Source organism: Spea bombifrons, chromosome 2 (genome assembly GCF_027358695.1).
Source record: "Spea bombifrons isolate aSpeBom1 chromosome 2, aSpeBom1.2.pri, whole genome shotgun sequence".
NCBI classification, from domain to species: domain Eukaryota; kingdom Metazoa; phylum Chordata; class Amphibia; order Anura; family Pelobatidae; genus Spea; species Spea bombifrons.
The window spans coordinates 704684-718284 of record NC_071088.1 but is presented as its reverse complement, the minus strand read 5'-3'; the positions used below and the strand labels follow the sequence as shown (position 1 = coordinate 718284).

General features: G+C 47.8%; 1 protein-coding gene across 1 annotated transcript; it reads left to right on the top strand.

Moving 5' to 3' along the window:
* Window positions 1-5284: 5284 nt before the first annotated feature.
* Window positions 5285-10322, top strand: TRIM45 (tripartite motif containing 45). Its single transcript, XM_053456833.1, has 6 exons — window positions 5285-5694; window positions 6936-7666; window positions 7849-7975; window positions 8067-8181; window positions 9384-9510; window positions 9918-10322. Exons 1-6 carry the CDS (start codon window positions 5306-5308, stop codon window positions 10061-10063), a joined length of 1635 nt encoding a protein of 544 aa, XP_053312808.1. The 5' UTR covers window positions 5285-5305; the 3' UTR covers window positions 10064-10322.
* The last annotated feature ends 3279 nt before the right edge of the window (window positions 10323-13601 follow it).

The following is a 13601-nucleotide window of genomic DNA, read 5'->3' as shown; positions in this document are numbered from 1 at the left end:
GGGGGTTATATTACTGTATACAGCGCTGGGGGTTATATTACTGTATACAGCGCTGGGGGTTATATTACTGTATACAGCGCTGGGGAAGTTATATTACTGTATACAGCGCTGGGGGTTATATTACTGTATACAGAGCTGGGGGGGTTATATTACTGTATACAGCGCTGGGGGGTTATATTACTGTATACAGCGCTGGGGGTTATATTACTGTATACAGCGCTGGGGGTTATATTACTGTATACAGCGCTGGGGGTTATATTACTGTATACAGCTCTGGGGAAGTTATATTACTGTATACAGCGCTGGGGGTTATATTACTGTATACAGTGCTGGGGTTATATTACCGTATACAGCGCTGGAGGTTATTACTGTATACTGCGCTCGGGGTTATATTACTGTATACAGTGCTGGGGGTTATATTACTGTATACAGCGCTGGGGGTTATATTACTGTATACAGCGCTGGGGGTATATTACTGTATACAGCGCTGGGGGTTATATTACTGTATACAGTGCTGGGGGTTATATTACTGTATACAGCGCTGGGGGTTATATTACTGTATACAGCACTGGGGGGTTATATTACTGTATACAGCGCTGGGGGGGTATATTACTGTATACAGTGCTGGGGGTTATATTACTGTATACAGCGCTGGGGTTATTACTGTATACAGCGTTGGGGGGTTATATTACTGTATACAGCGCTGGGGGGTTATATTACTGTATACAGCGCTGGGGGTTATATTACTGTATACAGCGCTGGGGAAGTTATATTACTGTATACAGCGCTGGGGGTTATATTACTGTATACAGAGCTGGGGGGGTTATATTACTGTATACAGCGCTGGGAGTTATATTACTGTATACAGCGCTGGGGGTTATATTACTGTATACAGCGCTGGGGGTTATATTACTGTATACAGCTCTGGGGAAGTTATATTACTGTATACAGCGCTGGGGGTTATATTACCGTATACAGTGCTGGGGTTATATTACCGTATACAGCGCTGGAGGTTATTACTGTATACTGCGCTCGGGGTTATATTACTGTATACAGTGCTGGGGGTTATATTACTGTATACAGCGCTGGGGGTTATATTACTGTATACAGCGCTGGGGGTATATTACTGTATACAGCGCTGGGGGTTATATTACTGTATACAGCGCTGGGGGTTATATTACTGTATACAGTGCTGGGGGTTATATTACTGTATACAGCGCTGGGGTTATATTACTGTATACAGTGCTGGGGGTTATATTACTGTATACAGCGCTGGGGTTATTACTGTATACAGCGTTGGGGGGTTATATTACTGTATACAGCGCTGGGGGTTATATTACTGTATACAGCACGGGGGTTATATTACTGTATACAGCACGGGGGGTTATATTACTGTATACAGCGCTGGGGTTATATTACTGTATACAGTGCTGGGGGGGTTATATTACTGTATACAGCGCTGGGGGTTATATTACTGTATACAGCGCTGGGGGGTTATATTACTGTATACAGTGCTGGCGGTTATTACTGTATACAGTGCTGGGGGGTTATATTACTGTATACAGTGCTGGGGGTTATATTACTGTATACAGTGCTGGGGGTTGTATTACTGTATACAGCGCTGGGGGTTATATTACTGTATACAGTGCTGGGGGTTATATTACTGTATACAGCGCTGGGTGGTTATATTACTGTATACAGTGCTGGGGGTTATATTACTGTATACAGCGCTGGGGGTTATATTACTGTATACAGCGCTGGGGGTTATATTACTGTATACAGCGCTGGGGAAGTTATATTACTGTATACAGCGCTGGGGGTTATATTACTGTATACAGAGCTGGGGGGGTTATATTACTGTATACAGCGCTGGGGGGTTATATTACTGTATACAGCGCTGGGGGTTATATTACTGTATACAGCGCTGGGGGTTATATTACTGTATACAGCGCTGGGGGTTATATTACTGTATACAGCTCTGGGGAAGTTATATTACTGTATACAGCGCTGGGGGTTATATTACTGTATACAGTGCTGGGGTTATATTACCGTATACAGCGCTGGAGGTTATTACTGTATACTGCGCTCGGGGTTATATTACTGTATACAGTGCTGGGGGTTATATTACTGTATACAGCGCTGGGGGTTATATTACTGTATACAGCGCTGGGGGTATATTACTGTATACAGCGCTGGGGGTTATATTACTGTATACAGCGCTGGGGGTTATATTACTGTATACAGTGCTGGGGGTTATATTACTGTATACAGCGCTGGGGGTTATATTACTGTATACAGCACTGGGGGGTTATATTACTGTATACAGCGCTGGGGGGGTATATTACTGTATACAGTGCTGGGGGTTATATTACTGTATACAGCGCTGGGGTTATTACTGTATACAGCGTTGGGGGGTTATATTACTGTATACAGCGCTGGGGGGTTATATTACTGTATACAGCGCTGGGGGTTATATTACTGTATACAGCGCTGGGGAAGTTATATTACTGTATACAGCGCTGGGGGTTATATTACTGTATACAGAGCTGGGGGGGTTATATTACTGTATACAGCGCTGGGAGTTATATTACTGTATACAGCGCTGGGGGTTATATTACTGTATACAGCGCTGGGGGTTATATTACTGTATACAGCTCTGGGGAAGTTATATTACTGTATACAGCGCTGGGGGTTATATTACCGTATACAGTGCTGGGGTTATATTACCGTATACAGCGCTGGAGGTTATTACTGTATACTGCGCTCGGGGTTATATTACTGTATACAGTGCTGGGGGTTATATTACTGTATACAGCGCTGGGGGTTATATTACTGTATACAGCGCTGGGGGTATATTACTGTATACAGCGCTGGGGGTTATATTACTGTATACAGCGCTGGGGGTTATATTACTGTATACAGTGCTGGGGGTTATATTACTGTATACAGCGCTGGGGTTATATTACTGTATACAGTGCTGGGGGTTATATTACTGTATACAGCGCTGGGGTTATTACTGTATACAGCGTTGGGGGGTTATATTACTGTATACAGCGCTGGGGGTTATATTACTGTATACAGCACGGGGGTTATATTACTGTATACAGCACGGGGGGTTATATTACTGTATACAGCGCTGGGGTTATATTACTGTATACAGTGCTGGGGGGGTTATATTACTGTATACAGCGCTGGGGGTTATATTACTGTATACAGCGCTGGGGGGTTATATTACTGTATACAGTGCTGGCGGTTATTACTGTATACAGTGCTGGGGGGTTATATTACTGTATACAGTGCTGGGGGTTATATTACTGTATACAGTGCTGGGGGTTGTATTACTGTATACAGCGCTGGGGGTTATATTACTGTATACAGTGCTGGGGGTTATATTACTGTATACAGCGCTGGGTGGTTATATTACTGTATACAGTGCTGGGCGTTATATTACTGTATACAGCGCTGGGGGTTATATTACTGTATACAGCGCTGGGGTTTGTGATCGAGGAGAGGGTAAGACGTGGCAGGCGATGTCTGGGGCAGATTCACTAAAGGTTGACACTTTTCTCCCGATCCCAGGCATTAGGGGGTTTATAACCATTTAACTGTTTAGGTGCTGCTGATCTACGTGCTGTTCTGTGTAAGCACAGAGAGTGCTATTTAGGTGACGGGGCCCATGAAACCAATGAATGAGGGAGCAGCCAGTGCCATTATGGGCTCTGGCCCCTTTCAGGGTGTGGCGGCCCCGGCGCGTTTCACTGTAAGGTATAAAGAGATCCTCACCCAAAATATTTAGGCAGCGTTCACACGGGCCGGACCACCTTTTGTGTAATAGCCCCCCTCCTTCTAGATTGTAAGCTTCTATGAGCAGGGCTTCCGTTACTGCAAGTGGTTATGTGATGCGCCTGTTTAGCCGTTGTGCAGCACGGCGGGATGTGACGGCGCTATACGCATGAATGATTAATATAGAGCCAGAATTTTTAGGGTTTTATATGTAAAAATATTTTTCAAAAGTGCATCAGGAGCAGGGGGGCTGGGGGGGCTGGGGCGGCTGGGGGGGGTGGGGGACGTGGGGAGGGGTACTCTATATGGTCCAGATCTGGATGCAGGAATGGAGGCGAAGCCACAGGAGTTACTTTAATGTAGAACCCTCATCAGGGGAGGGGAGAGAGGCATCGGGGAGAAGAGAGGGGCATTGGGGAGGAGAGGGGCATCGGTGGAGAAGAGAGGGGCATTGGGGAGGAGAGAGAGGGGCATCGGGGGAGAAGAGAGGGGCATTGGGGAGGAGAGAGGGGAGAGAGGCATCGGGGAGAAGAGAGGGGCATTGGGGAGGAGAGGGGCATCGGTGGAGAAGAGAGGGGCATTGGGGAGGAGAGAGGGGCATTGGGGAGGAGAGAGAGGGGCATCGGGGGAGAAGAGAGGGGCATTGGGGAGGAGAGAGGGGAGAGAGGCATCGGGGGAGAAGAGAGAGGCATTGGGGAGGGGAGAGGGGGATCGGGGGAGAAGAGAGAGGCATTGGGGAGGGGAGAGGGGGATCGGGTGAGAAGAGAGAGGCATTGGAGAGGAGAGAGGGGTATCAGGGGTCTGGGGACCGGAGAGGACTGTCTCATGTTTTGGGGAAGTTGTTTCTTTTTTGGCCAAATCTTTACATTCTTCTCCTCCCCCTTTTTACTTTACATGCCCCTCCCCCGTTACTATATACATTATCGGGGCTTTTAGGGCTGGAGAACCCTGCGATACCCTCATACCCAGCAAACAGTCTGACCTCTTAGAAAAGTATGGGGGAGGAAAAAGGGAGATATGATTGAGCGCAGGTAGGCAGGGGTTAAATCCCATATCAGTCCAGTGTAGATGGGGCAGTTGGAGGGGGTAGTCTGGCTGGAATGCGCTCACATTTCAGAGGAGGTGTGATTCGGGGTGGGGGAGGGAGATCCTCGGCCCCAAAGGAAGCCGGTGCAGGACACAGCGAAGTGCCCCGCTCCCAGATCCTGGATTTTGCCCCATATGCCCCAAGCCTTAGGTTTCTGTGCCGGAGTGTGACCCGGACCTTTCACTCCGTCTGATCTCCTGTTTTTAATGGTGAGTGAGGCTGTCCGTCCCGGATGAGATTTCTGACTGCAGAGGTGAGAAACCTGGCCCATGAGGGCCAGATCCCAGACAGAGTTTTCTGCGTTGAGAACATTTAACCAATGAACAGGGACCCCCAAGCAGGCTACTGAGCGTGATTGGGAAATCCTGGTGCGGCCGCTTGGACTTCGGAGCAGGATTCACTCCCTTCCGGTGCCAGTGGACCCCCCCTGGTGAAATGTCCAGCACAAAAAGCGGTTCTGGGGTCCGGTCCCAGTGCCCGGGGTGCCTGGAGATGTTTTCGGACCCCCGGGTCCTGCCCTGCCTGCACACGCTGTGTATGAACTGCCTCGACAAACTGGAGCCCTTCGGCGCCGCGGGGAAAGGGCCGCAGGGCCAAACCCAGAAAAGCCTTCTGTGCCCGGTGTGCGATTCAGAGGTTCTGCTGCCCCTCGCGGGGGTTAAAGGGCTGGTACCGGACCTGGCGGCGCAAGAAGAGGTGCTGCTGGAGCGGCTGCAAAGCGGTGGCCACGAGATGACCTGCGACCTCTGCGGGGAGAGCCGGGCGGAAAAGAGATGCCAAGACTGCAAGGCGAACATGTGCGAATTCTGCTGCCAGGCCCACAGGTGAGCGGCCCCAGAGGGCCGGCGATGCCCCGCCACAAAACACGCACATTACGCACAAATATACCCCCATACTCACTGTGTGCTGCAAATATACCCCCAACAAGAGGCGTGAATGTACCCCTCTACACCAGGGAGGTGGTGATTATTGCCCCGTCGTCACTCTACTGACACCGGACCTTAGTGAATGCACCCCAGTACTCACACCGCGTATAAAGTGAACATACTCCTTATACCCCCCTCTTCTCACCAGACATGGGGTAAATATAACCCAATACCCACACTGGGCACATGGCGACTATACCCCAACATGTGTATATATTATATATGTTATATAATAGAGAGAGATAGAAATACACACACACTATATGGCCAGAAGTATTGGGACGCCTGCCAATTAAACGACCAAGGACATTGATGACATCATATTCTAAATACTAATCACATGAGTTATTGCAGGTAAAGGGGATGGAAACCCTTCCACTTATAATTAAGGGGGTAGTAGAAGCGCTATTATTATTATTAAACGCTCATCTACAGACACCAGAGAAGACAGACGGCTTGTTTCTCCCTCAGAAATCTCATGGTGCTGCCACAAGGGATTCTGGGTAGGTGAATGCAAATAAGATCAACAATGATCATATTCCAGATACAGAGACATTAATACGAAGTCGTCCCCCCTTTGCAGATATAACGGCTTCCGGGAAGTCTTTTCATAAGATTTTGGGGCGTTTCTGTGGGATTTTTGCCCCGGTAGAGCGTCTGTGATGTCAGACGCTGATGTTGGACGAGACGCCCGGCTCGCAGTCTCCGCTCCGGTTCTTCCCGATGGGCTTCGCTGGGGATGAGGTCAGGAAAAGCCCTTCTCACCAAACTCATCCAACCATCTCTTTACGGAGCTTTATATTCATCTCTATGTATTTAGAATATGATGTCATCAAAGTTCCTGTTGGTGTCATGGGCAGGCGTCCCAATCCTTTTACCCATATAGTGTGTATATATATATTATATATATGTCTGAACGATAAGTTTATGTGATTTATATACATAGTTTATACCGAATCAACCGCTCTGTTTAAAAATTGCTATTTTGTTGCAAATTGGTGACTTTGCATTTATCTGCGCTGCGCTTCTTGTGTTTTAATGACAGCGAGAGGTTTAATATGATTATAAATGATGATTATAAATGATTGATTAATTATAAATGATGATTATAAATGGCTCCCTGTCTCGTCTCTGCACAGGAGGCAGAAAAGGACAGCAAATCACCTCCTTGTACCGGTGCGCGACTTGCCCCCCGGCCTCTGCCTCTCGCCGGTGCCGTGTTGTAGCGCCCACCCCCTGGAGGAGCTGCGCTTGTTCTGCGAGCCGTGTGCCGTCCCCTCCTGCAGGGACTGCGCTCTCGTCCAGCACCACGGACATGTCCTCCGACCGGTGCTGGAGGTTGCAGGGAGACACCGGGAGCAGCTTCACAAGGTCCTTAACGAGGCCGAGCCTCAGCTCAGGGATCTGGAGGACGCCATTAATGGGGTTTACGGGACGAAGGAGGCCCTGACTGTGAGAGCCGAGGCCCTGCGGCGAGAGGTCGAAGACTTCGCGGAGAAATATATACGTGCCGTGCGCGAGCACAGGGCCCGGCTCCTGGGGGACATCGACGAGGAGATGCGGCGGAGGCAGCAGACTCTCAGCCTACAAGGAGCACGAATACAACAGCGGCTCTCAGACCTTCACACGGCCACGCAGTTCACGCGAGGCGTTCTGGGCCGAGGGCCCGACCTGCACTTGGTGAGAGCCCATGGCCTGGTGCTGAGCCGCCTGAAGGAGCTGAGTCTAGAGAGCCAAAGGATGACAGACGTGGAAGAGACCACCGGCCTCCAGTTCAGCCCCCAGGAAGAGGCAGGACAGTGCCAAGGATACCCAATGTATGGGGTGGTGAAGGGACGTGGGGTAAATCCAGAGAGGTGCGCCATACGGGGTAAGAATGCCAGACGGGGTAAGAATGCCAGACGGGGTAATGGGGTCTTTTTACTCCACAGCGCTGTACAACGGGATGTTCTAGGCCAGAAATAAGATTCCTGTCGAGGGTTTGCTGGTGAGGGGGACCCGGCTGGGGCAGATCCTGGGCATCCAGATAAAGGGTTAATTATTCTCGTTTAGGTCTCCAGGCCGCGTGGGAAGGAGAGCTCTGTGGATTCACGCTGATCTGTAACGATGGATCCGGGGACTGCATGGGACATGGCGGCCAGCAGCCCGCAGTGCGCATCCTACACGGGGGCTCAGACAGGTAACGCAGCAACCCGCCCCCCCGCGGGACCCCCGAGCGGGAGGCTGCTGTGAGACAGGGCCGTGCGTGACTCTCTCTGTATCGCACACAGGCCAATCCGAGCGTCGGTCCGAGATAACCACGACGGCACGTACCACGTCTCATACACCCCCGCGGAGCCCGGGGAGCTTTCTGTCAGCGTCCTCATCAAGGGTCGTCACATGCAGGTGAGCTGGGGCACCAAAGGGTTAAAGACTAATTCCTCCCGTGACGTTACCGTAATAAATATATTCTTTGGGTTATTCTAATAGGAAAACTTAACGAGTTCTTATCATTAAATGTCTTGGCCACCCCCGAGCATATCTGGGAACTTTCAGGATCCCCCTCGGAGGATGCGGGTAGGATGTTTACATACCGATGTCGGGGGGTGGGAAGCGGGGCAGGATGTTTACGTACCGATGTCGCGGGTAGGATGTTTAAGGAACGATGGTGGGGGGCGGGGGTAGGATGTTTACATACCGATGTCGGGGGGTGGGAAGCGGGGCAGGATGTTTACGTACCGATGTCGCGGGTAGGATGTTTAAGGAACGATGGTGGGGGGCGGGGGTAGGATGTTTACATACCGATGTCGGGGGGTGGGAAGCGGGGCAGGATGTTTACGTACCGATGTCGCGGGTAGGATGTTTAAGGAACGATGGCGGGGGGCGGGGGTAGGATGTTTACATACCGATGTCGGGGGGTGGGAAGCGGGGCAGGATGTTTACGTACCGATGTCGCGGGTAGGATGTTTAAGGAACGATGGTGGGGGGCGGGGGTAGGATGTTTACATACCGATGTCGGGGGGTGGGAAGCGGGGCAGGATGTTTACGTACCGATGTCGCGGGTAGGATGTTTAAGGAACGATGGCGGGGGGCGGGGGTAGGATGTTTACATACCGATGTCGGGGGGTGGGAAGCGGGGCAGGATGTTTACGTACCGATGTCGCGGGTAGGATGTTTACGTACCGATGTCGCGGGCAGGATGTTTACGTACCGATGTCGCGGGCAGGATGTTTGCGTACCGATGTCGCGGGGCGGAGAGGGTGGGCAGCGGGGCGCGCTGTAACACCGCTGCAGCTTCCCGGAGTTTCCCCCTTAGCCACTCGCAGGGAAGCGGCCACGTCTCCGATGGACTCCGATGACCAACGAGATGACTTTACAAACCCTGCCGTAAAGCAATCTCCACAGTGTGGGTTGTGAGTGAGGAGGGGCTTTAGCCATCACATGACCATCTACAATGGAGACCATCACGCCGGCAGATAACGCAGTTGCTATGACAACAAGGGAAGACACATGCGTGTTACTCGCACCGAAGCACGCCACCAGGGGCTTTTCCGTCACCAGTTGGACCCCCAATAGTTTATAATTTTCCCACCCTTTCCTCCTCCCAGGGCTCTCCATTCAGCGTGACGGTGAAGGGCAAATCGCGCAAGCACCCTGGGATCTACCATTGCTGCTCATTTTGCTCCAGCGGGGGGCAAAAGGATGCCCGCTGCGGGTGTGGAGGCACCATGCCAGGTACGTGCAAAGAGCCCCGGCGCACAGAAAGGGACCCGACGTCCTCAATAACCATAGAATATTAACAATAACATGCGCAACTCCGGGTACAGATGGTCAGGAGGGCGCTGGCCCAGGAGCTTACAATCTATATCACTACCCCTTACTACAAAAGATTAGAGCCGGGGGGGGGGGTCGCTCCACCTCCACACATGATCTCACTAATAGAGAGGGAAGTAGCGTGGAAGGGGTTAAAAGTATTTCCTCCCCCTCTGTCTCGGGGTCTGGATTGAGCCGCTCTCACAGGGTCGTCTCTTTTACACCAGCTGCCAGGGGGCAATTACCCTGCCCTAGCCATGACCAAAGCTTTGCGGGGTACTTACATCTTTTTACACATTTTACAAATGTACTCCCCCCCCCCCTTTTAGGTGGGTACCAGGGCTGTGGTCACGGGCACAAGGGCCACCCCGGACACCCTCACTGGTCGTGTTGTGGTTGCGCCACAGAGAAGTCTGAGTGTTGGGGCGTTAAGGACACGGCCCCCCGGAACCTGCTTAGGACAGTCGCTCTATGATATAATGGGGGCGCGGGGGCACCCGCTGAATACTGCGGCGAAAAATGAGCAATAAATGGCTGAAAATTCACATTAACCCTGTAATGGCAGTAAGAAGATTCAGGTCTCTGACGGAGAGCGCGGTCACATGACATCTGCGCATGTTTGGGTTCATTTACCCAAAAGAAGTGCCTTATACCATTTCCCCAGGTGGGCCGCACACTGCGTTTATTGCGCTTTTATATTGTATTTCATGTCACAATAAACAGCTTCAGAGAAAGAGAGATTCTAAACCCTTCATTCACGCTGGGCCTGGTTCTGGGGTTCTTGTGTAGCAGTCTTTACAGGGAGCGGGGGATGGGGGGTGGTTAATGTTAAGTTGCTATGACAGAGTCTGAAAGAATGGGTCGGTTTAAGAGATATTTTAAAATGCAGACGTCTGTCATGTAGCTCCGCCCCCTGCTGCCTCTGCTGGGAGCAGGAAGCGTTCGCAGGTACACTTCCTGTTCACTGAGGCCACTGGTCTGAACGTGCTGAGCGATGGCTTTTCAGAGACGAACGATGAAGGCCCTCTTTGCATCTTAAGAGATTCCAGGACGTTAATATAAGACATCCGTCTCCAATCGCCACGGGACCTCTCACATGCTGGGGCAGATCCGGGGAGGAGGCAACGGGGCAATTGCCCACACGAGGCAGCAGCATGATGACATCGGTTCCACCGGAAAACGAGTCTGTTGAGAATGTACCGGTAACGGAGTTCAGACGGACGCAGCGCATCCTTCTCTATAATTGCACGATGGCGTGAGGGTGAGGGTGAGTGCGCGTCGGGGACCCTCGCTGGGTGCGCCTCAAATAAGAATGTGTAACGGAATCAAATAACGGGGTAACAGAGAACTGAACGGGGGGGGGACCTTCTGACCCAGCGGGGGGTAAAGCTGAGTGACCCTCTGCACACACTCACTCGCTGTACACAGACTCACACATGCACACTCTAACACACTCACTCCAGAAGACACTCTGAAACGTGCTTAGTTCATCACACCCTACCCTCCGCCAACTCTCACACGGAACAGGACAGCGCATGAAAACCAGGACTGTCCTGGGAAAAGCGGGGCACCTTGGAGGTGCGTCATCCCATTTTTGCTTCGCAGGCCAAGTTGCCCCAGTTGGGCCATAAAAGTGTTTGAATTAGTAAATAGACGTAGGATTTACCCACGAAAGTGCGATACGAATACCCTCTCTGCGTCCAGCCCCCGGGGGCAGTTTTAAAGGAAAAAACCTTTAAGGCAATAAAACAGCCCTAAAGGAAAAAAAAATCCCCCAGACCCAAGAACTACCCTACAGCCGGATCCTAAACTGCCTGCCTAAAAAACTTGGAGGACAAAACGTTGTCACTGGATTCCAAGCAAACAATTCCTTCCTGACCCCTTGAATAGGCGATCGGCTACTTTTCCCTGGATCGGGGAGGAATCGCAGATCCACACAAACATTAATCAGGAGCTGAAAATGTGATTTGCCGACAGAGTGCGATGGATGGCTGTAATTAATACTCTCGGTACATAATAATATATACCGTATTTATCGGCGTATAACACGCACTTTTTTAAACTAAAATATGAAGTTGAAACCCTACCTGCGTGTTATACGCCGATAAATCCTAGAGCTGCACAATCTTCCCCTGCACAGCTCTCTCGCGCGCCCTCTCTGATGCCGGGAGCCGGGTGATGACGTCACTCCGGCCCCGGCATCAGCACAAAAAGTAAAATGCTGGAAGATAAAGAGGACCCATACCAGATCTCCCAAACGGTAGGGAGTAATATATACATTTAATGTGTGTGTGTGTCTTACTGTGTGTGTGTCTTACTGTGTGTGTGTCTGAGTATGTGTGTGTCTGAGTATGTGTGTGTCTTACTGTGTGTGTGTCTGAGTATGTGTGTGTCTGAGTGTGTGTGTCTTACTGTGTGTGTTACTGTGTGTGTCTTACTGTGTGTGTGTCTGAGTATGTGTGTGTCTGAGTGTGTGTCTTACTGTGTGTGTTACTGTGTGTGTCTTACTGTGTGTCTTACTGTGTGTGTTACTGTGTGTGTTACTGTGTGTGTTACTGTGTGTGTGTGTTACTGTGTGTGTGTGTGTGTGTGTGTGGTTTCCCAGATAGCTGTGATTCTGATTAAGTTTTTTTTGTTCAGTTTTTTGTTCAAAGAGGTGCTTTTTCTTTCATATTTGCCTTATAAGTGGTATAAATGTTATAATAAATGTTATAATGTAATAAACATTATTCCAACATTAAGTTCATAGCTTCCAAGTTTAAATGTATTTTTTCTTACTCAAATTTCCATGTTAAAATGGGGGTGCGTGTTATACGCCAGTGCGTGTTATACGCCGATAAATACGGTAATATATATAATAAATACAATACCCAGCATCAAATACATAGAGCGGAATAATTTCAGTATGATGATATATATATAAGTAGTATAATACATAGAACAGTATATATATTATTTATAACACGCATAATACGTATACAGTGCAATTCTCTCTGTATATAATGATATATATAATAAGTATAATACATAGAACAGTATATATATTATTTATAACACGCATAATACGTATACAGTGCAATTCTCTCTGTATAATGATATATATAATAAGTATAATACATAGAACAGTATATATATTATATATAACACGCATAATACGTATACAGTGCAATTCTCTCTGTATATAATGATATATATAATAAGTATAATACATAGAACAGTATATATATTATATATAACACGCATAATACATATACAGTGCAATTCTCTCTGTATATAATGATATATATATAAGTAGTATAATACATAGAACAGTATATATATATTATATATAACACGCATAATACGTATACAGTGCAATTCTCTCTGTATATAATGATATATATATATAAGTAGTATAATACATAGAACAGTATATATATTATATATAACACGCATAATACATATACAGTGCAATTCTCTCTGTATATAATGATATATATAATAAGTATAATACATAGAACAGTATATATATAATATATAACACGCATAATACATATACAGTGCAATTCTCTCTGTATAATGATATATATAATAAGTATAATACATAGAACAGTATATATATTATATATAACACGCATAATACATATACAGTGCAATTCTCTCTGTATATAATGATATATATAATAAGTATAATACATAGAACAGTATATATATTATATATAACACGCATAATACATATACAGTGCAATTCTCTCTGTATATAATGATATATATATATAAGTAGTATAATACATAGAACAGTATATATATATATATATATATAACACGCATAATACATATACAGTGCAATTCTCTCTGTATATAATGATATATATAATAAGTATAATACATAGAACAGTATATATATTATATATAACACGCATAATACATATACAGTGCAATTCTCTCTGTATATAATGATATATATAATAAGTATAATACATAGAACAGTATATATATTATATATAACACGCATAATACATATACAGTGCAAT

Coding starts and splice junctions, on each gene's coding strand:
- TRIM45 (XM_053456833.1), top strand. CDS start 5,306: ATGTCCAGCACAAAAAGCGGTTCTGGGGTCCGGTCCCAGTGCCCGGGG. Junction 7,667..7,848: donor AGAGAGGTGCGCCATACGGG/GTAAGAATGCCA, acceptor ATTCTCGTTTAG/GTCTCCAGGCCGCGTGGGAA. Junction 9,511..9,917: donor GTGTGGAGGCACCATGCCAG/GTACGTGCAAAG, acceptor CCCCCCTTTTAG/GTGGGTACCAGGGCTGTGGT.